This window comes from Urocitellus parryii, chromosome 12, assembly GCF_045843805.1.
Source record: "Urocitellus parryii isolate mUroPar1 chromosome 12, mUroPar1.hap1, whole genome shotgun sequence".
In the NCBI taxonomy this organism is placed as follows: domain Eukaryota; kingdom Metazoa; phylum Chordata; class Mammalia; order Rodentia; family Sciuridae; genus Urocitellus; species Urocitellus parryii.
In genome coordinates, this window is record NC_135542.1 from 70,346,842 (window position 1) to 70,373,848 (window position 27,007).

General features: G+C 42.8%; 1 protein-coding gene across 1 annotated transcript in view; it reads right to left on the reverse strand.

Moving 5' to 3' along the window:
• The window catches only part of Fshr (follicle stimulating hormone receptor), a 165,645-nt gene that overhangs the window by 37,851 nt on the left and 100,787 nt on the right, over positions 1-27,007 (reverse strand). Inside the window, exons 3-4 of the mRNA XM_026385740.2 lie at positions 24,890-24,964; positions 22,735-22,809 (exon numbers count right to left, since the gene is read on the reverse strand). Of these exons, the coding sequence (XP_026241525.2) occupies positions 22,735-22,809; positions 24,890-24,964 (150 nt within the window). The remainder of the gene's footprint in view (positions 1-22,734; positions 22,810-24,889; positions 24,965-27,007) is intronic.

Below are 27,007 nucleotides of genomic sequence, written 5' to 3' on the forward strand. Positions count from 1 at the left end.
TTGCTGTTGTTTTGCTCCTCTTTTTCTAGGATTTTGAGATGAAGTATGAGATCATTTATTTGTTGGTTTTTTCTTTTTTTGAGGAATGAACTCCAAGCAATGAATTTTCCTCTTAGGACTGCTTTCAATGTGTCCCATAGATTCCGATATGTTGTGTCCGTGTTTTCATTTAACTCTAGGAATTTTTTAATTTCCTCCTTGATGTCTTCAATAACCCATATGTCACTCAGCAACCTGTTGTTCATTCTCCAAGTGATGCTTGATTTTTCCTTTCTTCTTTTATCATTGATTTTCAGTTTCATTCCATTATGATCAGATAAGATGCATGGTATTATCCCTACCCCTTTATATTGTCTAAGAGTTGCCCTGTGACATAATATATGGTCTATTTTTGAGAAGGTTCCATGTGCTGCTGAAAAAAAAGTGTAACTACTTGATGTTGGGTGGTAAAGTCTATATATGTCAATTAAGTCTAGGTTATTAATTGTGTTGTTGAGTTCTATAGTTTCCTTGTTTAACTTTTGTTTGGAAGATCTGTCCAGTGGTGAGAGAGGTGTGTTGAAGTCTCCCATGATGATTGTATGGTGGTCTATCAGACTCTTGAACTTGAGAAGAGTTTGCTGGATGAACACCGCTGCACCATTATTTGGGGCATATATATTTATGATTGTTATGTCTTGTTGGTTTATGGTTCCCTTGAGCAGTATGAAGTGTCCTTCTTTATCCCTTTTGATTAGCTTTGGCTTGAAATCTATTTTATTAGATATGAGTATGGACACGCCTGCTTGTTTCCGCTGTCCATATGAGTGGTATGATTTTTCCCAACCTTTCACCTTCAGTCTATGGATATCTTTTTCTATCAGATGCGTCTCCTGTAGACAGCATATTGTTGGGTCTTGTTTTGTGATCCATTCTACTAGCCTGTGTCTCTTAATTGGTGAGTTTAAGCCATTGACATTTAGGGTTATTATTGAGATATGGTTTGTACTTCTATCCATATTTGTTTGTTAATGTTACTAAACCTGATTTGTTATCCTCTTTGACTACTTTCCCCCCTTTACTGTCCTACCTCCCATTGTTGGTTTTCAATGTTATTTTCCATTTCCTCTTCCTGCAATGTTTTGCCAAGGATTTTTTGAAGAGATGGTTTTCTAGCTGCGAATTCTTTTAACTTTTGTTTATCATGGAAGGTTTTAATTTCATCTTCTAACCTGAAGCTTAATTTTGCCGGATACACGATTCTTGGTTGGAACCCATTTTCTTTCAGTGTTTGAAATATGTTATTCCAGGATCTTCTAGCTTTCAGAGTCTGTGTTGAGAGATCAGCTGTTATCCTGATTGGTTTACCCCTAAATGTAATCTGCTTCCTTTCCCTTGTAGCTTTTAAAATTCTTTCCTTATTCTGTATGTTGGACATCTTCACTATAATGTGTCTAGGTGTGGATCTCTTATGGTTTTGTACATTCGGCGTCCTGTAGGCTTCTAGGATTTGGGATTCTGTCTCATTCTTCAAGTCTGGGAAGTTTTCTCGTATTATTTCATTGAATAGGCTGTGTATTCCTCTGGTTTGGAGCTCTGTGCCTTCCTGTATCCCAATGACTCTTAAATTTGGTCTTTTGATATTGTCCCATATTTCTTGGATGTTCTGTTCATGGTTTCTTAGCAGACTTGCTGAGCTGTCTATGTTCTTTTCCAGTTGAAATACTTTGTCTTCATTGTCTGATGTTCTCTCTTCTAAGTGATCTACTCTGCTGGTAGTATTCTCAATTGAGTTTTTAAGTTGGTTTATTTTTTCCTGCAATTCTAGTATTTCTATTTGTTTGTTTTTTATTTCCTCTATCTCCCTGTGAAATTGATCTTTTACTTCCTGGATTTGTTTGTCAATGTGATCTTTCATTATCTGATTTTGCTGTCTCATGTCTTCCTTGAGACTCCAGATCATCTGAAGCATGTATATCCTGATCTCTCTATCTGACATTCCATCTGTTGCACCTATTACCTCTTCTAAAGTTGAGTTGACCTGCATTGCCTGTGGTCCTTTCTTTCCTTGTCTTTTCATACTGCTGGCGTTTCTTTCTGCTTGGTGAAACTGTTGTGTTTTGAAATTTTCCCTCTATTTATTTATATTGCTCTTGTATAGTTGAATAATCACCCTTGCAGGGCATGTAGTGGCTGTGATCCTCCTCCAATTGGTGTGATCCGTCTACCACGCTGGGAGGCCCTAGGTCTGCTCTGCTGGTCGGTCAAAGGTCCGCCTACCCAGCAGGTACGAGGGGCACCTCTATCACTCCGCAGGTTGCTGGGCCTAACCTCCCGATGGGTCAAAGGTTCCCCTAGCTTGCAGGGGGCTGCTCCCGGAGCGAGAGCTAGGCCTCCCGGGGGAGCCCGGATGGTGGAGGCCGACTGCCGGTTCAGGCGGGGTGGGCCAAGCCGCACTGGGTGCCGGCGGCTTGCAAACGCGGCTGGTATCAGCAGGACTTAACTCCTGCACCCGCTGCGGGGGCACCTTTATCGCCGAGTAGCTGCGGTCGCGTGGTTGGGACCCGGGCGGGTGGGGCCGCTTCTCCCAGGGCGAGAGCTGGGCCTCCCGGGGGAGCCCGGATGGCGGAGGACTGCCGGTTCAGGCGGGGCGGGCCAAGCCGCTCCGGGATCCCGCGGGTTGCAAAGGTGGCTGGCGTCTGCAGGACTTAACTTCTGCACCCGCCGCCGGTTCGGGCGGGGCGGGCCAAGCCGCTCAGGGTTCCCGCGAGTTGCAAAGGTGGCTGGCGTCTGCAGGACTTAACTTCTGCACCCACCACGAGGGCACCTTTATTGCCGAGTAGCTGTGGCTGCCTGGTTAGGAACCGGGCGGGTGGGGCCGCTTTTCCCTGGGCGACAGCTAGGCCTCCCGGGGGAGCCCGTATGGTGGAGGACTGCCGGTTCGGGCGGGGCTGGCCAAGCCGCTCAGGGATCCCGCGGGTTGCAAAGGCGGTTGGCGTCTGCAGGACTTAACTTCTGCACCCGCCGCCGCTTGGGCAGGGCGGGCCAAGCCGCTCAGGGTTCCCGCGGGTTGCAAAGGCGGCTGGCGTCTGCAGGATTTAACTTCTGCACCCGCCACGTGGGCACCTTTATTGCCGAGTAGCTGTGGCTGCCTGGTTAGGAACCGGGCGGGTGGGGCCGCTTTTCCCAGGGCGAGAGTTAGGCCTCCCGGGGGAGCCTGTATGTCGGAGGACTGCCGGTTCCGGCGGGGCAGGCCAAGCCACTCAGGGATCCCGCGGGTTGCAAAGGTGGCTGGCGTCTGCAGGACTTAACTTCTGCACCCACCAGGAGGGCACCTTTATCTCCAAGTAGCTGAGGCCACCTGGTTAGAAACTGGGCGGGTGGGGCCGCTTCTCCCGGGGCGAAAGCTAGGCCTCCCGGGGGAGCCCGTATGGCGGAGGACTGCCGGTTCCGGCGGGGCGGGCCAAGCCGCCCAGGGATCCCGCGGGTTGCAAAGGTGGCTGGCGTCTGCAGGACTTAACTTCTGCACCCGCCACGTGGGCACCTTTATTGCCGAGTAGCTGTGGCTGCCTGGTTAGGAACCGGGCGGGTGGGGCCGCTTTTCCCAGGGCGAGAGTTAGGCCTCCCGGGGGAGCCTGTATGTCGGAGGACTGCCGGTTCCGGCAGGGCAGGCCAAGCCACTCAGGGATCCCGCGGGTTGCAAAGGTGGCTGGCGTCTGCAGGACTTAACTTCTGCACCCACCAGGAGGGCACCTTTATCTCCAAGTAGCTGAGGCCACCTGGTTAGAAACTGGGCGGGTGGGGCCGCTTCTCCCGGGGCGAAAGCTAGGCCTCCCGGGGGAGCCCGTATGGCGGAGGACTGCCGGTTCCGGCGGGGCGGGCCAAGCCGCCCAGGGATCCCGCGGGTTGCAAAGGTGGCTGGCGTCTGCAGGACTTAACTTCTGCACCCGCCACGTGGGCACCTTTATTGCCGAGTAGCTGTGGCTGCCTGGTTAGGAACCGGGCGGGTGGGGCCGCTTTTCCCAGGGCGAGAGCTAGGCCTCCCGGGGGAGCCTGTATATCGGAGGACTGCCGGTTCCAGCGGGGCGGGCCAAGCCACTCAGGGATCCCGCGGGTTGCAAAGGTGGCTGGCGTCTGCAGGACTTAACTTCTGCACCCACCACGAGGGCACCTTTATCTCCAAGTAGCTGAGGCCACCTGGTTAGAAACCGGGCGGGTGGGGCCGCTTCTCCCGGGGCGAGAGCTAGGCCTCCCGGGGGAGCCCGTATGGCGGAGGACTGCCGGTTCGGGCGGGGCGGGCCAAGCCGCCCAGGGATCCCGCGGGTTGCAAAGGCGGTTGGCGTCCGCAGGACTTAACTTCTGCACCCGCCGGTTCGGGCGGGGCGGGCTAAGCCGCTCAGGGTTCCCGCGGGTTGCAAAGGCGGCTGGCGTCTACAGGATTTAACTTCTGCACTCGCCACGTGGGCACCTTTATTGCCGAGTAGCTGTGGCTGCCTGGTTAGGAACCGGGCGGGTGGGGCCGCTTCTCCCAGGGCGAGAGCTAGGCCTCCCGGGGGATCCCGTATGGCGGAGGACTGCCGGTTCGGGCGGGGCGGGCCAAGCCACTCAGGGTTCCCGGGGGTTGCAAAGGTGGCTGGCGTCTACAGGACTTAACTTCTGCACCCGCCACGTGGGCACCTTTATCGCTGAGTAGCTGTGGCTGCCAGGTTAGGAAGCGGGCGGGTGGGGCCGCTTCTCCCAGGGCGAGAGCTAGGCCTCCAGGGGGAGCCGCCTGCCAGAGCGGCTGATGGTTGGGGGACTAGACCTCTGTGCCCGCGTGGCCTTCCAAGATCCACTTCTCTGGGGCAACCTGTCACTTCGAGTAAACCTACCAGTTCACGGCAGCTCTCCTCTTAAGGAAGTTATAGTAGAAGTTCCTCCGTAGCTAGGCTGCAGCTGTTTCGATGAGTCTTTCATATCCCGTTAAAGTGGAGACGTTGGAGACGCTGCTTCCTCGCCGGCCGCCATGTTGGATTACCGCACATAGTTCTTAATACATCATATTTCACAGTTTGATTCAAGTGGGTTATGAACTCCCAATTTTACCCCGTATACAGATTGCTGTATCACATCAGTTACCCTTCCATTGATTGACATATTGCCTTTCTAGTGTCTGATGTATTCTGCTGTCTGTCTTATTCTCTACTATCCCCCCTCCCCTCCCCTCCCCTCCCCTTTTCTCTCTCTACCCCTTCTACTGTAAATCATTTCTTCCATTTGTATTATCTTGTCTTACCCCTCCTTTCCTCTTATATGTCATTTTGTATAACCCTGAGGATCGCCTTCCATTTCCATGCGATTTCCCTTCTCACTTCCTTTCCCTCCCACCTCTCACCCCTGTTATTGTAAATCTTCTTCTCAAGCTCTTCATCCCTACCCTGTCCTTGTTTCCTCCCCTTATAGCTGACTTTCTCTCCTTCTGTTTCCACCTTCCTAGCCATCCAAACTCTTTCCCTGGGTTTGGATACATAAATAAACTACTTGCTTGTAAGTCTTTGCTCAGACATTTTTTGGAGAACCTAGACTAAGTCAGATACCAACTTGCACTGAGTTTGATATTTTACATAGATTTATTGTCTGTCTCTAATTGCATTGCAGCCCAGTCCTATTTCTCTTGTTTCTTCCACAGGAATGTTTTTAGAATGTCTGCAAATGTTTTCTTCATCTACTCTTACCTCATTTACTTTCAACCTGCCTTACATCTATCTTTCCATGCTGCATCTCTTCAACAAAACTGTAATGATCATGCCAAAAATCTACCACCTAACTATCTACAAATCTAATAAACATGTAATACCTTTGTTTTTTAAATTTGTTTATATATGGTGCCAAGGATTGAACCCAGTGCCTCAAATATGCTAGGCGAGCTCTCTTCTGATGAGCCATAACCCCAGCCCAACATTTAAAATTCTTATTTTATTGGACTTTTCTGGATCATTAGAACTCTCTCTTCTATTGCTTTCTGTCATGTTGCGCTCTTCTGTTAAACCTCCTCCTCTTCTGTTCCTCTTTTTCTAGTGTGCTTTGTTTGTTCCCTGTCCTCTCTTTGTACTCGGGTCTCCCCCATTCCCTTTTCTCTATAATCTCAGAGCCGTGGGAAACAAGATCTACCTACCTAAGTCGTGTGGATATGGTGAATCCTAGACTATACTTGTCTTAAGACCTTTCATCACTAATTAAATCTCACACCACATATTCTCCTAAGTGTTTCATTGACATAATCAACTAAATTCGTTCCTTCACTACACCTCTACCAAACCATTCCTCCATAATTATTCTCCATGAATAGTAGTGCCATTCATCAGTTGTTCGATAGAAATGTGACAAGCTTGGCTGTTGCTTCCTCCTATTCCAATATCCAGTCCATCTCTATCTCTTTAGATTCCATTTCCAAAATAGATCTTGATTCCATACAGTTTCGTCCACCTGTACTGACACCATTCTAAAACAAGACATCATCCTTCCTCTGGATTTCTGCAACAGTCTCCTCCTGTTTTCCACACACTTAATCTTGTCCTTTTTTCTCCATATAGCATGTAGAGCATTGTTTTTAAAACTGTAAATCAGATGGCTTTACGCCACTGCTGTGAGGGATTTGGTCCTTTCCCATAACACTCAGGGTAAACTTGTAGTCTTTACTGCCTATTCTTGCACCCTCATCTCATGCCATTCTGCAGGACATGTTAGCCTCAGAGGCTCTTTCTCAGCTCCTTAGAGCATTGAGTTCTTTCGCAGTCTCCAGGTGTTTGTGTGTGCTTTATCTGGAAGTCTTACACTCAGTCTTCACCTGGTCAACTTAGAATCAACCTTCAGAGTTTAGTTACAAATGTAATTTTTTTTCCATAGAGAAGCTCCCTGACTGCCAATCTAATTATAGTTCCTGATTTTTCCCAGTATAATTATATTCTTTTTGGCACTTTTTCTTTTTAGTCACCCATTACAGTTAAACTCTATATTATTTTGTATTCATTTATCCAGTGTCTGTCTCTTCATTCAGATTTTGAATGGTATGAGGGTAGGATTCATATTTTTCCTGAAGACTCAATATTGGCACAGTGGTTGGTGCTATGCTTACCAAGCTTTTTAAGCCAGATGATGTGCTAAGAGTTGTCAAGAGATATGCACACAAGGAATTATGTACACACAATTGATTTGACCTAGCAACTAGCTCATATCTCTGAGTGAAAGGATGTGAGTTATAGGAAGGAGGAAGACTTCATGATTTTCCAATGAGAATGGTATAAATGCATCATTTAACTAACATTAATAGTATGAATTTCCATAGTCACTATACTTGTGGAATGAATAACCATAGACATCTACGGAAGCACATCGAAATCTTTGGTCTTTATATAAAAGAAAAAATGCTGCAAAAATGGCTAAAATTATTCCTGTAGTGCTGAGTTTAAGACACTTTTAAAGATCTAGTGACCATCCACTGAGATGGATTATTGGTTATAACTCTGTAGCTAAGACTTTCTATAACCCCAAGATAACACAGGAAATCGAGTTCGGATGAACACTTAGTTTTCAATTCATTTTTCCCTTCTGATCAATAAATTCATGTCTGATGGAGACTGGAAGTGGGTAATCAGCTAGGAGCTCTATGTCTCAATAGGTTTGCTTTGGTCAAATGACTGTTTGCTGCAAAATTATTTTGATTCACTCAACTACAGTTTATCTTCAAAAACAGTTAAAGGCCTGGGGGTAAAATGTCAGCAAATTTAAGTTCTGCAAATAGGTCTTTTAAAGAAAAGTAACTGGCTCAGAGCTCTCTTCTGTCAACAGCCAGTTTCACATTCTAAGCTGGTGTTAGCACCTTTCATGCCTGATTGTCCCTAATCTTTAGGTTACAATAATGACCTTGAGCACTGCTCCTGTAAGAATAAATTTATTTGGGTCCTTACAAAGGCTAGGAACTATCCTACCTTCCTGCCACAGGGTGATACATTTGCCTTTCATGAGCAGGTGTCTCTTTGGCTCTGAGGCTCATGGCATCATTAATGCTTTCATTAATCTTCAATAGTAGCAGCACGTTCTTATTTTTTTCCCTTAAGTTAGTAGGGTCTGTTTGTTTGTGTTGTTTGTTTGTCTGTTTTTCTTAGCTCTTCTAGTCTAAGACTTGAGGCAGCACAGATTTTATGCCATGGTCTGAAGTGACCATTGAGATGCCTTAGGAGAATTTAACTTAGGGAGGGGATGCTACCAATTGTGTGGCAAGTATGGACTTATGGTTGCAAATGAATATTAGCAGGTCGTGAATTAGAAAATATGGAATGTGCAAAACTGAGGATCAAGTGTATGTTAAAAAGTCTTGTTATTTTATGAGGCCTGCTGATAGAGATTTTTATTAACTACAGATCTTTATTAACTGGGAATTTGAGTAGCTCTATACAACATGATAAAAGATGCTAACATATGCTTCTTGCTCATTAAATAAGGATTAGTCCGGGTATAGTAGCACAGAAACTTGGTTGTAGATGTCAGTGTGTAAGAAACTGGCCCAATGACTAAGACCTTAGACATGAAGATAGACCCTGGATTCATGTACCCTCTTTTTAGCTAGGTGAATGACACCAAACAGTTTACTTACCTTTTGAGAATCTCAGTTTCTCTCTTTGTAAGATGATTTTGTGTAAGGAATTTCATGAGACAGTAGGAGACCCTCATTTCCTGCTTTCCCAATCTCACACCTTCAAAGCTAGGACTATTTAACTGTCCTATTCAGTTCAAACTAATCTCAGTCTCCATGGAAACCAGACTCCTTAATAATCAGGGGGAGTTTAATTAGCCCAGGGACAGCATTTCCAAGAGCTCGGTTCTATCTGCCCTGCCAGGTTGCAGTTCTATTTTGACCCAGTGTGTGAATTTAGCAATAAGTTTCTGTTAAAGTTGGCATGTAGCCTAGCTTCAAAGGTAATGATTCTAGCACCAGAAAATCTGGGTTCAAGTCCTGGCTATATGATTCTTTATGATGTGCGTCTTGGCTATTTGTTTAACTCTCAAGGACTCAGATCCTTTATTTTTTATCCAGTGAAATGAGATTTATCTTACAGGGAAACTGAATGCCCTGTCCAGGCCCCTTCACTGCCAAGGTCATGTTCCAACCTTCTATTCTAGTTGCTCTGACTGTGACTATGTTTGATTTCCCAACTCTGCTAGGCCTAGGTCACAGCTTGCATTTCCCCATCGCTCTTGGGTGCTGCAGTGCTATTTTGGTGTTTGAGTTGCTGTTGTTCCCGTGTGACCTCTATGACTCCTAAGTAAGAAAGCCACACCTGAATTTCCCAGATTCTTCCTGGGCTTTTCCTCTGATTTCCCCTTGCTTTCTTTTGATAAACCTGCCTGGATCAGCCTTCTTACCTGATTCTGTTTAGTCTCTGAGTCCTAAATTTTTCTTGTCAGGATCATATTACCACTTAGAGTTTTGTTGGCTATCTCAAGGAAAATTACAGAGAGTTGACAAAATTAGAGATGACTTACATATTTTTTACAAAAAGACACGTGATCCAAATTTGACTTTTCCTATGATGACAAATGGCTAACTGAAATAATGTTACGAAGCAGATATTTTCCTACTGGACACATTTATATTGTCTCTTTAAGGGAAAGGTGCTATATTAATAATGAGGTGGAGTACAATAGCATTTGAAGAAAAATTTATGCTGTGAACAGAGCTTTTGGAAAAGAGTACTGGAGAAAACATATATGCAAATGGTTATTTTATGGTTGAAAATGACGTAAGTATGTCAATATGTGTGAAACCTCTTACACTGCGTATTTTAAAAAATCGGGAAATATGTATTTCTAATCAGTTTTTTTATGGGATTTTGAATGTTTTCATTAAAAGAATAAAAATGCAATATCTTCAAGACAGTTTGTAAGAGCATCTGATTGACATTAAGGAAGGGAAATTACCAGCTGAATTTCATAAAAATATTTGTATAAAAGGAACATAGGATTGAAAACCAAGGAGTGCTGTTGCATTGATCTACCTATTTTTGTGAAGTTTTGTTTTTAGCATTGACAGCCATTAAAATCTAGTATTGATATAACCTATGAATAGCTTTTGTAAGTGTTAAAAAGGATTAAAAAATACTGAAACACACCTTGTGACCTTGCTTTTTCTAAAATATTGTAGTTAGAGTAAAATAGACTTTTGGTTCCATGTTAATATATAATAAGAGGAAAATGTGGAAACATTATTTATAAATTGTTGTTTAATACTGTATTTTGTATGTTTATAATATTTGTAGTACTATAGTTGTGAGTATGTGTGTGCATACTTTACAATTAAATCAACTTACTTGGGAATATGCAGTTTTGGTTTTCTTTTCTTTTTTTTTTTTTTTTTTTTTGCATAGAAGGGTGAGGAAGTAAGACCATACTGTTTAACAAGTAGGATATTTTTCTTGGGAAGAGCAGTCCACATTTCTGAAGAGCTGCCAAGTGGAAATGGTAATAGATTTGTTGTGCTGTTCTGGAAAGTAGATACAGGATTCATAATAATAATGGTCAACATTTATTGAACACTTCCTATGTACCATGTACCACACTTAGCACTTACCATTGATTATTTTATTTATTTCTTGCTACCATCTCAGGAGACAGGTATTACCATATCAGAGTTGAGAACTGAGAGAGGTCCAGGAACTTTCTCAAAGCCACATAAGGAGATCTAGAGCCAGAGGTTGAATCTAGGTCTTTCTGAATCTAAAGCTTGTGCTCTTACCATTATTGGGTTACCATGATGAGATTCTCACTGTGAGAGTTGCCCTATACAAGAATGAATGGGTTGTGCTGCGAGGTTAATAGTGTCTCACTTCTAGACATGTGCTCAAGTAACTGTGTGGAAGAGTGACTTCCTGAGGAGGGAATTAGACTGTGACCTCTAAGACCTCTCAACTTAGAAACCAAGCACTTCTCTAGAAACACTATTTATAAAGGAGACAAATGCTTTGTTTAAAAAGGAAAGGTTGTAATAGCAAAATAAACTTGGGGAACACTAAGTTCCTGGGGCTAAGCCGTCTCTTTCCTTTAGGATTCTCAGAGCCTTTACCACAATATTACCCATTGTAAATGTCCAAGAGAAGAAAGAAGTATCCAGGCTTTCCCAAACATGTCCCTGGGTTCCATCTTGATTGTAGAGTATCTCCTGAGTTTGTTGCTTCCTAGTCAACCTTGGAAGCCCTGCTACAAGCTAAAGCATTCATGCCTTTTCTGTAGACTAATTACGAAAAAAAATGGACATGGTTGATAAATCTCTCTTAGGCAGCACCCTCCATTATGCTCCCATGGTACAAATAAGATCTGTGTAGTTCATATACTCAGATGCAGATAAAACTTGGGTTCACTTTCTATTAGCACCTTTCAGGTCATTTTAGGGTAGATTATTGTAGATTATAATCAGGACAAGTAAGGCAAAAAATTGCACAGCTCATCTAGAGTTGCATAGAATACCAGCCCCAAGATCTGCTATTAGCCCAATAAATAACCTCAACATTTATCTATGTTTGGGTCAAAAGAAATCATTGTAAAGTGAATCAAAAGGAAACTTAACTGAATAGACATATTTGACAAAATGAACCTGACCTCAATGTGATAACAATAGTAGTAGTAATAATAATAAGTCTGTAAGTGAGGCTCTCGCTGTGACGTTATTTGTCCTTTTAATTGGGAGCATGCTATAGGATGCTTTTGTGGATGAGCAGAGTTCAGTTGGACTTTCCCCTGAGCCCCTGAGGTCTAAGAGCTGTGACATTCCAGGTTTCTAGAATCTGGTTATGTAATTCTTAGCCTTTCACATATGTCATCATGAACTGATACAGAGTTAAATCTGGGGGAGAGCTTGTGAGACAGGCTTCTGGAGACAGCTGTGCATCTGTCCTTTTTGTTCTCCCACTTTAGAAAGGGTGTAGGCTGCTGGCTGATCCACTGAGGTTGAAAGAGATGCTTTAAGAAGACAACATGACAAGCTTCATACCTGTCCTCTCCATCTTGGGGACACAGTGACTGGTGTCTGACTTTGGTCTGAGTGAGAGGCTCGCTAAGGTGACCACAGACCAGAAGGCTGCTATTTTGGAAGTAACTGAACTCTTAGAATCTGGTTACATGAGTCACAGAAAATCTTCTGATTTCTCTCCTAGGAAAAACTGTCTTGGAGATAGTCCGGCTTGTTATTTGCATAGCATCTGGGCCTGACAGACTTATTTCATATTATTTTACTAGGCTTCTAATGGACTTCTAAGACAAGCATATTTATGACTCTCATCTTTCATAGAAGAGAAGCAAGGCTCACAAAAGGTAACTGACTCTCCCAAACTTATAGACTTGAACCAGAAAGAATAGTTAAGACATGTCTATTCCATTGCTACATGTTAAGCACCACTGACAATGCTTTACACAAATTGAAATCATTGAGTCCCGACCACAATCCTATGAGGTAGATACTATTATTAGTTCCATTTTATAGATATGGAGACTGAGGCTGGGAGAGTTCAAGTTGATTTGTATGATAGCAAGTGGAAGACGTGGAATCTGAATCCATGCCAATAGGCGATGATGCTCTTCCCATTATATCACCCTGGCTGCATAAGAACTTTCAAAGCAAGACCTCTCTACTTAGGCTCATGGCTAAAAATGTTGCCAAATCATAACTTTTTAGGACCTTTTTGGATGCTGTTGTAAGAATGACTTTAATCAAATCACCAATTTGTGTCAAGTGGTAACTTTTAAATACATAGTGGAGGATTGCAAAGAGTTAATATTTTAAGCAGTTTGAACATCTTTCATTGCAACTCATCTCCAATATAGATCTTTAAGAAAGCTATTTCTTAGTTACACTTCAGTGTTGCCTGATTAATGATCACAAAATCCAAATGGCAAATGTCTTACTAAGGTGACCACGTTGTACTCTGAATACATATTTGCCATATTTGGCCATATTTGCTTTCTTCCACATCCTACACCTCCCTGCCTGTGGTGTGCTGGAGAGCACAATGAACTGGTTGAGTTAGACTTTTCTGGCCTCGATTCCCTATTCTATCAACTATATAATCTCTGAGTTTCAAAATCCTCATCTGTAGATGGGGGAAAATACCTATGTCGCCATTTTGGAAGACTAAGAGATGAGCTAAATTGTGTGAACAACATGCCTAGTTCTGAATCTGCCCCATAATAGATGCTCAGTTTTCCTGGGCCTCCTGCCCCCAAAGAATTCTTAATGTAATGTTTGAGCTCAGGCAATTCAATCACCATCTCTGAACCTCAAACTTCCTATCTGTAACATGGAGCCCTCACCAAATATTCCACAGGGCTTATGAAGACAAAGAAAATTAATACAAAGCCAAAGTACTTTCTAAATTGATTCCTGTTACCCAGCAATGCTTTGTGCAACTACCAGTCCTTGCAGTTGCTTTTTACTTTTAACTTGAAAAGCACCCCATACCCTGTCTTGTCTTATTCTGTTTCTTCTTTCCTTTACAGAAGACAGAACAGTGATTTTTCTCTCCATTTTTCTTGAGGCCCAGGGAAGTTATTTTTCTTCTGACTTGCTTGCAAATTCTTACAAGCAGGATCAGGGCTGGAACTGGGCTCATGAACTGTCCCATAAAGATAAGAGCTTCTCCTTGGTGTCTTACTGAGTGAGTCTGTGCCCCTGTGGCACTGTTGGGTGGTGCTGGATGAACTTTGCAGGTAGGGTTGCTTAGTTGCTTCCCTTGCAGGTCTCCACCCAAACATTTGTTCTTTCTTCCAAGTACTGCTATGTCCACATCCCAAGTGGGTAAGGGAAGAGCTCACCACCCCTTGAGCTAGACATTATTTGCAGGCTGATCACTGTGGGTGAGCTTGTGATTAGACTACAGCAGAACATTTTTGAGATGTCTGCTGAAGAGGAAAATATTCTTTCTTAGAGCATTTGTCACTTGGTGTTCACACTCCATAACGCCCCAAGATATTTCTCTAAAAACAGCAGCTGCTCCCCTCTCTCTACCCAAACAGAAGGCTCCCATGCCAGGCCCATATTCTCAATAAGGGCCTACTGTGTGCAGACTTTCATTCTGTGTGGGCTCAAGATGAACTGGACATAGCCCTTGCTCTAGATCTGGTGTCAGTGGATTCTGGGAGTGATACCTTCTGCCAATTCCTTAGTCCCTGGTCCTGGCTGACTAGTGAGTCCCCAGTATGTGTTCCTCCTGCGGCTGTGCTCTGGGGAGGGCAAATCCTTCCACAGACCAACAAGACCAGCAGTTGGGTGTTCAGCTAGAGCATGCATGTTCCAGGAGCCCGCAGCCTAAGAACACACATTGTGTAAGATAAGATAGAGGAGATGAATGAATGTATGGAAGCAGGGAGAAAACACATCTCCTTCAATAAATATTGCAAAGTGAGGTGAGAACCAGGCCCAAAAGGTCTAGATCACAGCCAGGTTGCTCTAAAAGAGAAAATGAGCTTCCCTCCTCTGGCCCCTCTGCCTTTCCTTCCTTCTCTGCATTACTCCAGGGTGGGGATCAGGTTTTCTTTAGCACTATGTCCTCAGCACTTGGGGGTGGTGAGAAAAAAGAGTTAATTTACTTGCATAACACTTGCCCTCTTCTCCATGTCCTGCCTACCCTTGCCACCCACAGTCACCTCTGGCTCATCCCTAAGGAGATGTGTGGTCTCTTCCAGGGATAACTGCAAGTCTGAAGTGGTATACTAGGACAAAAATGCCCTTTGAAACTCTCAACCCTGATATTGCAATGGTGCAACAAGAGATGGCAGTTTGTTTTACACAGAGCAAGGCTTTCCCCTACACCCTTTCATGTCCCACTGTCCAAACTCTCATTCTGTCTGTGCCTGAGGCAGGCCTTGCCAAGGATCTATCCCCCCCAGGAGAGCTGCAGTGGCTGCTGGGTACTGTATGCCTCGTAAAACCTATCCCCATATCTAGTGTGCTAAGGTAGTGTGCTCATTTGTGAGGGCTGAAGTGACAGGAATGCATCCCAGGACTGTCCCTGAATTTTCTGGACCCAGGACAGGCAATGACACGGAGTCCCAGATTTGTGTAGATCACAGTTCAGAAGCCAAGCACTTGCCACCTAGAGGAGATCTTAGGGCTGTAGAGTTCATTTTTCTCCTTGAACTGTAGCTTCTTGAAGCATATTTTATTATTTCCATTTTGCAGATGTAGAAGCCTAAAGGAATTAGCACATCACTGGCTTCATGGGTGTGTGAGGCTGATACTAACAGTAAGGAAGAAAGCAGAGCTGATCTTCACTCAGCCAATCTGAGACTTGAACCCGAACCGTATTTGATTTCTAGTGATGACAGAAAGATAGGCCTTATTTCATAATTAAAGAGATGAGGATACAAGTATCTTGTAGAAGGAGTATCCTATAAAAATAACATTGCTCAGAATATGCAAATGGGTGGCACAGATGGTTAACTATGTGCTATTTGAATGACTCCTGTAGATATTTTCTCTTCTTTGGAGCCCTTATTCCTGGGAGTCCAGCATTATCAACTTTTTAGTTTATATTACTCTTTCCAGGTTCCTGTTTTACAAATGCAAATACTCCTGGGAAGAAAAATCTCAGGATCTGAACACATTATGTGAATCGATATATTGAATGATTTCCTCACCGGTGGAAAGGACTTGAGGTTATTGCAGGAGAAAATACACTGGACAGGCAAGAGAGGTTAGCAGCATAAAGTCCTCACCATCTTTACCATTAAGAGGAAGTCCTTGCCCTGCCTGGAGTGGACATGCTCAGGTTGAAATCTCACCTTGAACATCAGTGTTCCAGAAGGAAAATCTGGCCATGTTTTCTTTGAGTTGACAACAGTGGGCAAGTTGGATTTTCCAGACAGGTTACTGATAAAAGAAGCAATTGTATACTCTCCATTGTGCCCAGACTTCCTCGTAGTCATGGCAACATCCTTAGACACTTATGACACTGACAACCAGGGAGATGGCTAATATTTTTTGTCCCTCCAGCAATCACAGTCTCTGTGTAAGATGACTCTATTCTTGATGAGTACCATCTACAAGGTGACTCGGAGTGGGAGGTGCTTAGTGGAGGCCTTGGGGGTGGGAGTTTTTTGAGGGTATCTGGAGGTTAGTGGGCAAAATCAGTGCAGTCACTTGGATCCATTTCTGACCTGGAGGTAAAGCATATGCCAGTCATTCTTATTTATTTATTTATTAATTCTGGAAATGTGTCCTCCATTGAACCATATCTTTCTGTTCTTTTTGGTGCTACCATAACTATAGCCCTGGATGGTGGCAAATTTCATTTAGCAGCTCTCCCTTGAGTATAGTGTGCATCCTAGTACTAATAAATCTACAGTCCAAATCATTGCCACAAACTGAGTATGGACTCAGTTCTTCTCATCCTCTGCCTATGACACAGTCTTTTCTCTCTCTCTCTCTCTCTCTCTCTCTCTCACACACACACACACACACACACACACACATGAAATTTGTCTTTCCAAACATATTCATCCCTCAAGTTACAGCTATGCTCTCAAGTTTTCCCTGACTAGTCTGATCCAGAATACTGGGGCACTGCTCTCATCCATAGCCAGTGCCACACAGCTCCACAGATATAGGTTACTTTTGGGGAGTTACTTGATGATACTCTTTTTCTTCCCCTAAAAGATGGAGCCACTTAGATGAGAGCTGTCCATGGATATCTGTTGTCTATCACTGGGCCATTTTTGCCATCCTTTATCAACCACCTTTCCTAAAATGTTACTCATTACTTTCCTGCTACATTATTCTATCTTATTTCTATCTTATTTCTACCTTATTCTACCCCAACTAGAGTGCCAGCTCTTGGAGGGCAGAGGTTTCATCCATTCTTTCACATTTTATAAATTCTTACTGATTGGCCAATTTAGGTCTAAAATGATGGAGGACAAATGGAGAAGCATCATTTCTACCAAGCATGTGGTAAGGGGAAAGAGACATTATCCCCACCACCACCATGGTTGTCATCATCAAATAAGAAGCACTTATTTTGCCCCAAAGATATACAAGAGGCTTTATAATCAGTATCTCACTTATACTTGCACCATTCTTAAAAAGTAGGTATTGTTATCTTTCATTCTTTAAGCAGAGGAGAGAACTTAGATTCAAAAAGATGAACTCCTTTGGGCAGTCCTAGTCATGGACAGGGTCCAGGATTTAATAAGAATTGCTATCATTGAGAATTTTCAAAATGCCAGTCAGTTTTCTATGTAGTTCATTTGATTGAACTCTTTTAATATAATTTAATAATTCAGGCAATGCTAACATTCCTATTTTGTAGAAGGGAAAACTGAGACTTAAGAGGAGCTAGCCTAGCTATCCAAGTTTTACACAGTTGGCAAGGGAATGAGTTGAGACCTGAGCCCAGACAGGAGGCACTGGAGTCCATGTCTTTCTTCAGTACTCTAAGTGGTCTCTTGAGTCCCTGCCCTCTGTCCCTTTACCATGCTACCTCCAGCAAATGATTTATCTTTTACAATCAGAAAAGCTACTTGCATTATTTCCACTAACCACATGAAACAGAGGAAGTCAGAAAGGAGAGAGAGAGAGAGAGAGAGAGAGAGAGAGAGAGAGAGAGAGAGAGAGAGAGAGAGACACTTAGCTGAGGGCTGGGGAAGAAAAGACTTAGATTGCTAAGAGTACCAATAAAGAACCTCCTAGAATTGTCTCCAGTTGGAAAAAGCAGATGGCTTGGCAGCCATTATCAGGCATCATAAGGAGGTCTAATGGGCCACATCTGAGTGGAAGATGGTTTTCAGTGGGGGTTGTGGGTGGGGCCCACACAGCTGTGTGACATGTTTGCTAAGATGGAACTATGGTTTATTGAGTAGCAAAGAGCAACACCCAGCTGCCTGAGAATTACATTGACAGAATGCAAAGGCAAGAGAATATTGTGTAAATCTTATTTACAGATCAATAGATAATCTTTCATATACAAAAGGTCAGCTCCAGGAAGGCAAAGCAGTAAAGAAAGAAATATTGCAGGCAAGTACAATATTGACTGTAAAAATTCCACCCAGATGAATCCTTTGATGCATATTCTGCTAAAGAACGTTTCTTTATTCATGAGGGTTTTTTTTTCTTCCCTAACCACTTCAGGTTCCTCGCTGAAGCATGAAGGCATTGATGAAGAGCGCTGATTTCTGTTGTCTTGAATTCTGTGCCATCAAATGAACAGCATGAAATGGAATCAACATGGAGAACTTGAGTACGACATTTCTAATTATGTGTGTGCAGCAATTAGGATGCTGAAGTCAAATAGCAACTCCCACCCCCCTTCTAATCCCCTGCTTTGGTGGCTTTGATATTAAACATTTATTCTGGCTCAAGATAAAACAAAACAACAACAACAAAAACCTAACAACTCAACCTCTACTGGTCCTCACTGGATTCCTTAATTCACTTTGTGATTTTTCTTTGCCTAGAAGGAAGTAGGTCATTAACTCAAAGAATATCTGAAATCACCATGCATTGACCTGGCTGTTATATCATGAAACTATTATGACTGCTGCTCAGACACAAACATGGGTGGAGATATGCTATGGACTGAATTGTGTCCCTGAAAATTCATGTGTCCTTAAGGTCCTATCTCAACATAACTATTTGGAGATAGGATCTAAGGGAGATAATTAAGTTTAAGTGAGGTAATCCATGTGGGACTCTAATCTTATAGGATTAAGAATAACATCAGAGACTTGTTTTTGCTCATTCATTCTTACTCATTTGAATGATCTCTAGTTTCTGTTCTCTTTCTTTCCCCCTCTGGCATCTGGGGACACAGGGAGAAAAGGTGGCCATCTGCAAGCCAAGAACCCAATCAGCCAGTAACTTGACCCTGGGTTCCCTAGTCTCCAGAACGGCCTGAAATAAACTTCTGTTGTTTAAGCTGCTTAGTCCGTGGTATTTTGTTCTGGCAGCCTGAGTTGACAAATACAAGATAGAAGCTTAACTGGGCATTGTTTTCCTGATACAATCTTTCAGACTGAGAACTGACAGTGAATTTTTCATGATCCTCCTTAGCAGTTTAGAAAATATTTCAAAATGCTACAGTCTGAGCCCCCCATAGATGTATTGCTGGTAGAAGTGTCTTTGGAAGGCAGAATATTGCAATCTCCAGGGCCACCATGGAGCACATGCCGGGGAGGAATGCACAACTTAGAAAGGTTTAGTCTGTGCAAGAAATGAGAAGGTTTAACATAGGTTACTCCTCTTCTCAACTTCCTGGCCGTGGATTCATATGACAGTAGATGTTAAAAGAGTTTGTACAGTACAGAATATACCACTGCCATGGACTGGATATTTGTGTCATCCAAGATTTATATTTTGAAACTCTAATCCTCAAGGTGATGGTATTTGGAGGTGGGGACTTTGGTGGTACATGTGAGTAGGGTTAGGTAAGGTCATGAGGTTGGGTCTTTCATGATGGGATAAATAGTCACATAAAAAAAGCAGAGGCATGGTTATCTTTCCTTTTCTTCATATACAGATTCCATATAAGGGCATCATGGGAAGAAGACTGTCTATATATCAGAAAGAGGCCCTCCCTAAGAACATACCCTGATATTAAATGTCCAGCCTTCAGAACCATGAGAAATCAAAATTTGTTGTTTAAGCTATCCAGACTGTGGTTTTCTGTTATAGCAGCCAGAACTGACAAAGACAATAGCATTATTTTCAGAATATTAAAGGAGCATTTTCTTCCCAGCGAGAGAGTAGATTTAAAGTACTCTGAGAAATAACCTTCTTTTAGACTAGAATATGGCTGGAAACAATCACCTCCAGCAAAGGGGACAGGTGGGATTGAGGACTACTCAAAATGAGAAATGGACATGCAAGGGAGGTGGAACTCAAAGACAGATGACACAGATTTTGTCCTCTTCCAGGTCCAAAGCATAGCTTTGTCTCCCCCTATCTTTCTCCCTGCCCAGATCCTTCCAAGTTCCTCCCTTACTGAGGGCTCTCATTATGAAGAATGGACGGTGATGACTACGAGGGGTTGGCCAGTAACAGGATCCTTTGGTTTCAAGTTTGTAGTGGTTCCTCAATCCTCATTTACAAGCTCTAGTCCATCATTTTCATAGACTATGAAAATGTGTGTGAGGGGACAGTTTTCTTCATGAGCTTATTCTCTGCAGGGGCACTTGACACTAACCCTATGTGATAGCTTGTGAATTGAGGTACACCCAGGGATTACTTTGTACTCCTAGAGTGTTTTTATTCTTTTACTGAAGGCCTCTCTGTACCCCCATATTCCTCTCAGGCATTTTGTAAGAGGAAAGGGAGACAAGGAAGAAGGGAGGGAGGGAAATTAGAAGGGAAAGAGGAAGAGAAGAAGAAAATAAGAAAATCTACTGAGTAACAGGCACTAATCATTTTATATTTGTATAGTTATTTATAGTTTTCATAGTTCATATTTTGCAAAGTGTTTATTTATAGGCATGATCTTATTTGGTTTTCATAACCACCCATTTTACATATAAGGAAACTTAAGTTTTACAAGGTAACTGGGTATGTAACTAATAAATGTCAGTGTCCTATCTGGATTTCAGTCCTTCTGGATTCCAATGTAGTTTTATTTTCTATTTCTTTTCTATGCTCCTCCATTAAGTGCAAGGCATATTCCATCCTTCTCTTTTCGAACCCATGCCAGAGACTCTAGGTAACAACCACAGGTCTTAGTGGTCACCATAACACTCTATTCAACATTTACTGGAGTTTTCCTGAGGATCGACAGGTTGACGAGAAATAATCATTCTGATTAAATTTTTTAGCACTTGGTAATTTGTAAAATATTTTCATATGTAAACATTTTTATGTATAAATTTCACTTGAGGCTCATACAATCCACGTACATTTTAGAAGTTCAGTGATTGGCCTCAGATTTCTCATCTAGCATTTGATAGAGTCAGATTTTCTGATTCTAAGATTCATGCTTTTCCTATTACCACATATTTCTTCCACTGTTGTGTTAGCCTCTGCAGTCTCTGCCCCTTAAGGAACAAAAGTTAACTTAAGGAGTCATAATCCCAAGCCTCAACCTAAAAGAGACCAAGTCTTCTGAGCACACTAGCTATTTAATTTGCAAAGTACAGTTTAAGGTAAAAAGGCAGGGTCCCTTGCTTAAAAATGCTCAGACATTTAAATCTTTCAAAAGGGGGATAGCTGAGAGTTGAACCTAGTGTTAGACCCTGTAAGAGTGAAATTAATGGGTGGTGTGCCCATGAACTCAGTCTGCCTCCGACATGAACTCAGGGTCAAATTGCCTTCTTTCTCTGTCAGACCCTTTCTGGGACTCCTATCAGAAAGCAGGGGTTCTAGATGATGTGGACTCTTCTAATAATTCCTCAGCCCCGATTCAGAGAGCTGATGCACACAATGGTCCAGTGTCCTTTATTATACCAGTGCACTCCAGTTCTTGATGACCAAAATTTAGAAATCAAGTCATGATATTTATTGAGCACCTGATGTGACAGGCACTGTGGAAAACTTTCTACACACTTTAAATGATTGCAAATGTGGTTTCGGGTCTATATCCTTCCATATATCTACACTGCTGTATTGTGACCATGCAGCTGCTTCCATCATGTAGTGGCATTGATTTTTTCATCTCTGTAAACTAGACTGTTCAGTGAACTTCTTTGGCTAACAAAAATGCATCAGAAGAGACCATGTGCTAGTTCAGGGTGTTGGACCAAAGAGGCTTTCACTCTTCAGCTGTCTTTCTTGGAACCCAGGGTTGCAGTGGAAACAAGCCGATGCCAACTTGCTGGAAAGGAGCATCACTGGGAGGAGAGCTGAGTCATTCCAACTGAGACCTTCCAGAGGAGCCAGCCCCCAGCTCATCTGCCAGCTAACTACAGATGCATGACTGAGCTTAGCTGAGGTCAGGCAAACCATTCCACTGACCAACACACAGGTAGGAGAAAATGAATGGCTGTTGCTTTAAGTATCTCTAGGTGATGGTTGATCATGTATCATTATTATGTTAGTAAATATACCTATGCATCATTATTATTTTCATTCTTTTGACGTGGAAACACATTTTGAGAAGCTAAGTCCTTGCTTGTGATTGGTAACTAGTAAATGGATCCAGAAAATTTAGAATCCGGATTCTGATCTATTATTTTGTGAGGCCCATCATCACACTCAGGGCTCTGTCAAGTCTTCAGCTAATTTGAAAGCCATTTGAGAAGAAACAGAGTGTTTTTGCCAATGAGATCAGGCCCAGTGGATGGAGCTCAAAGACTGGAAGTCTCTCTACTGATAAATACCATATCTGTTATTAACCAAAACTTACCAAATGAAACACTGCAATCTCTCAGAGAAAGGAATACATGTATGCAAAACAAGAGAGAGAATATCTTTGAGGTCAAGGACACAAACTAATCATAGCAGAAATTTTGGTTGCATCTCACACTAAATTCTGACTGAGTTTTGTAAGAGGCTTGCATGACATTCCCATTAATGCAAATGGCATTCCTTATTTCCATTTTTACAAATAAAAAACAAAATGCAATTATATTAGTGAAATTTGCTCATTAAACTAAAATCTATACCAAGTGCCTTCTTACCTCTGCTTCTACCCCCCCTCCCCCATCTGTGATAAAAAGCAGTTATGCTCCAGAGTAGCACCTGGGCATTGTGCTAAAACAAGAATACACAATTTGATAATAGAGATGGTAGTGGAGTATATGAGTTCTTACAGATATCGAAGGTTGGGAAGGTTCTGGAAGGCCTCAGGGTCGATGTATAGCAGGTTGTTGGCCTTTTCAATTCTACTGTAAAAGAGGAAAGTACATGCAAGTGATGTAGACAGTATTTTTCATATTATGCTGAGTACATCAATACATCATTTATCTATTCATTTGTCTACCCATCCATTGTTTCAAAAAATATCAAGCAAACTGCAGTGCCTTTTGTTATATTAAACTGTGCAAACTCTTAGCCCCATCCCGTTTAATGCTCACCACTTGGGATCTCCACCAGCGTCATGTCACCCTGAGCAGAGCTGAGTCTTTAACCAGAAAAAAAACCTCCCCAGGCCAGAGGAAGGTAAAAGGGTGGTGATGAGATTAACAGGGGAAAATTGAATTTTGGTCTGCAGACAAGGAGGAGGTAAAAAGAGGGTGTAAAGAAGATGACAGAGGGAGAGGAGGGGAAAGGATTAGGCAGGAAGAGGAGACAGAAATAGGGGTGAAATGATTTAAAAAAAACTGAGAGGAAAAACCCAATTACTATTGGTTGCTATTTGTTGTCAGCTGTGAACTTCAGCAGGGAATAGACCTGTGATTCCTTTTCCTGCTACAGACAGAGGCTGTTCTCTCATGGCCCCTGGGATGTGGTGACTTCTGCCCTGCGTTGGCCTGAACTGTGTCCTGATCAATAGTTGGGAGGTAAGCATGTTCACGTTTGGATTTCAACAGAGAGCGCACATCTTGTCCACATCTTGCTGGATCAATGTATATTTGCAGACAGGCTCTTTGTTAATTACTTCCTCCCTGTTTCATTAGCTTTTATGTTGCAGTAACCTGTAGCTGCTTGGATCCAAGTACCAGGCAATTAATCATTTTAAACACAGTCAGTGTTGCATGGGGGTGAGCACCTCTCAATGCAAGGAGGAGATGAAAGAGCCATCTCATTAGCCCCCACTTCCCAGTGGACTGTGTGGAGGGATGTCTGCTTGACCATGTCCAGAGGGCTGTCTGTCCTTTGGTTCATTTCTCTGATATGCTCCATGGGTTCTAAGATCAGGGCAAGAGAAGTCTAAGCAGAGAGAGAAGAAGAGAAGAGGCATGAGGGTAATAACAATGAGGAATAACTAGTGTGGGAAGTAAAGTGGGTCGGAGGAAGGAAAAGGGAGGGAGAGTCTGCCAAAATGGGAAGGCTGATTGTCATTCCTAATCAAACTCTTCCACATATAACACGTAATATATAACAGGTATGTATATATTCTATTTGGTTTTGTCCCCTATTGGTATTTGAAAGATCCTAAAATCCTCATTTTTTAAAGACGATACAAAGGAGCAAAGATATTTATCTGCTGTGGATTTGGCTGAATGGCTTTAGACAAACCTCACAACTTCTCTGTGCCTTTCATTCCTCATCTGTAAAATGAAGAGAGGGGCTCATTGGCCTTCCTAAATGTGTTCCATGGGAATTTATGAGAGGTTAATAAATGCTCCATGAAAGAAACCATTCTAGCAACATTAGTTCAGAAACACTTAATACATAATCATCTTGGAGATTCCAAATGTATACTTGCATAAAAAACTTATTGAAAAGTTTTCCTAGTGAGTGAACTTGTATTATTTGCCTGTGTATCCTAATCTTATTTGATCATAGAATCATTTTCTTTCTTTCTTTCTTGAACACCCAACAATATGCACAATATACTTTGGAAAATTTTAGACTAGTCAGTCTATAAACTCCCTCATGGCCTTGACATTTGATTGATGCTATGAATTAATTTATGATAACTATAGACTGGAATGAAACAGAAGTGGATCAGTGTATTGCTATTAAGCTGGAATGTCAACAAGAGAAAGTAAATTTGGGATATATGTTTGGACTTGGATGTGATGGAGGTACATTCTCATAGTCATAGGGTAAGGTTCTCAGGTATATAATACAAAAACCATGAGAGGCAGTGAGCAAGATATTAGGCTCTGGACTGGTACCTGGACCATCAGGAAGCGACACAGGGCTGTACCTTTTCAGTTGACTTGGACATATTTTATAATGACAATCTAGAGATCTAAGGCAGAACAGAGTCACAGCGACCCAAGAATACAAGAGAATGCTAAGGCCGTTGCCAGTAATGGCCATGAGATGCCCCCCACCCCTAACTTTCTTGCTTACATTTCATGTAACTTGGGCAGGTTGGAGAACACATCTGCCTCTATCACTTCCAAGACATCATTCTGAGAGATCTCTCTGCAGAGAAAGAAACATAGGTTCAGTTATACTCCATGTAGGATTTTAGGGTTCAACTAGAGCTTTGGGCTAGGGAGGATTCATGAGCTGCACAAAACTCCTTTCCTGTCCTCAAAGAAAGCTATAATAATGGAACAAAATGTACTAGATGCTAAGAGTTACAAAAAAATGGGAGGAGGAGTTCAAAGCAGGGGTGCAATTTAGAGATTGTATAGTGTGCAGATATAGAGCCTGAAGCCCTGAGAGGAAAAGAGAAGCCATAGATGGCAAATAAATGGCCCAACGGGATACCAATAAACCTTTATTCATATGAACAGGTGGTAGGCTGCCTTTGACCTGTGGTTGTATTTCAATGACCATGCCCTAGACCATGGGTCGATTCTTCTCTCTGTTAATCTGGCTTTAGAAGATGAGAACTTCGATTTGGTCTCTTCAAACATAGATTTCAATCCTTTTCACCTCCATGCCTTTATCCTAGTGGAAGTTTTGATCACAAGGTCTTTGACATTAATGATGTCTTGGCCTAAAATACCCAGAAAAGATCCTTCAGGACCCAGCTTTTTGTCTCCCGGAGTAACTTGAAGGCAGCGGAGAATCAAGTCTATAACATGGAAGCCCAGAGCTTGTGAGGACAGAGGGCGGCTTAATCAGTTAATATTTATAAAGCGGCTCGCAGATGGAACGTGCTATTATTAGGCCCCCTGAGAAGACGCTCAGGCAGTTTTAATGCGGCTGCTGAGTGTCTCAGGGACTTGCACAGGCAGTGTGCATCCAAACTGGCTGAGGCATAAGCCTGTCTGCTGGCCTGGGATTTAGCTGAGAGTTCTAGAAAGGCTCAGGAAAAGTCCTGCAGGGCAGGGAAGGGAGAGGCTGGATGGAGGGAGGGCGAGTGAGACAGTGAATAGCAGCCATCTCAGTGAGAGGACTGGAGACACCTGGGACTTGTCAACCCGGGGTGGCAGGGCCCTTCTCACAAACCCTGTGTGAGAGAAGACAATTTGTGTTTCAAAATATTCTCTTATTCTGTGATAGCATGGAAAAGACATTTGTTTGAACATCTAAAGGAGCGAGGGAAGGAGTTGCATGGGTTGAAAATATAAGCATGGTGGAAAGCAGGGTCTAAACAGAAGTGAAGCCATATTCTATTTCCAGGCTCACTAACAATTAGCCATAGATTTAGTCACCACTCACGGTACTATTTCAGCCTACTAATAGGACATTTCTCTTTACTTGCATTCATCTATTGAGAGTTCACTTACCTGGATTTTTCTTTTCTTTTTTGGTTCAAATAAACTAGAAAATATTAAAGCAATCAAGAAGCACTTCTAATTTAAATATTTCAGAAGGTATTTTAGATTCTCAACTTCAGACACAGGAAGGGTGGTTGAGTTGGCAGCAGGACACCTTTGTCCTTGGTTGGGGGAGCAGACACAGGGTGTAGCCGTGGAAAGTGCTTTACTGGGAAATTCAGAGTTCTCGTTCCAGTTTAATCCAGTTTTGTCTCCATTTCTGTTACCTTTTATTGGGTGTTTACTATTTATCAGTCACTTTACATACATCCTCTCCAATCCTTTGGACATGCCTGTGAAGTTGGCATTTTGGTGTAAGTCAATGGCCCTGCCTATTTGCAGAACCTACTCTGGCTGGCATAGGGCTCACACATTGCCTCCTGTACACTCTGCCTTTATGAACCTTGGATTCTTCATTGGAAAATGAGGGGATAGGTGAGATGATTTGCCAGGTCCTTTCAAGAATAGTTCAAGGGACCTACTTCCTTCAGGACAGAAGCTCTGCCGAAGGCTTATTCCCAGAGACAAAGCTCTCCTTATCTTCTAGGATGGAGCTTCTCAGACATTACCACAGCACCAGTCACCTGGGGACCTTGCCAGAATGCTAATTCCCATGGTGAAGGCCTTGAATGGAACCTGAGGGACTGCTTTTCTTACAGCTCAAGTCTCAAGACCATTCTTGGAATTGCAAGGTTTTTCAGGGGAATAATAATATCCCGCCAGACTTTTCCCCAACATATATATACCTAAGTGG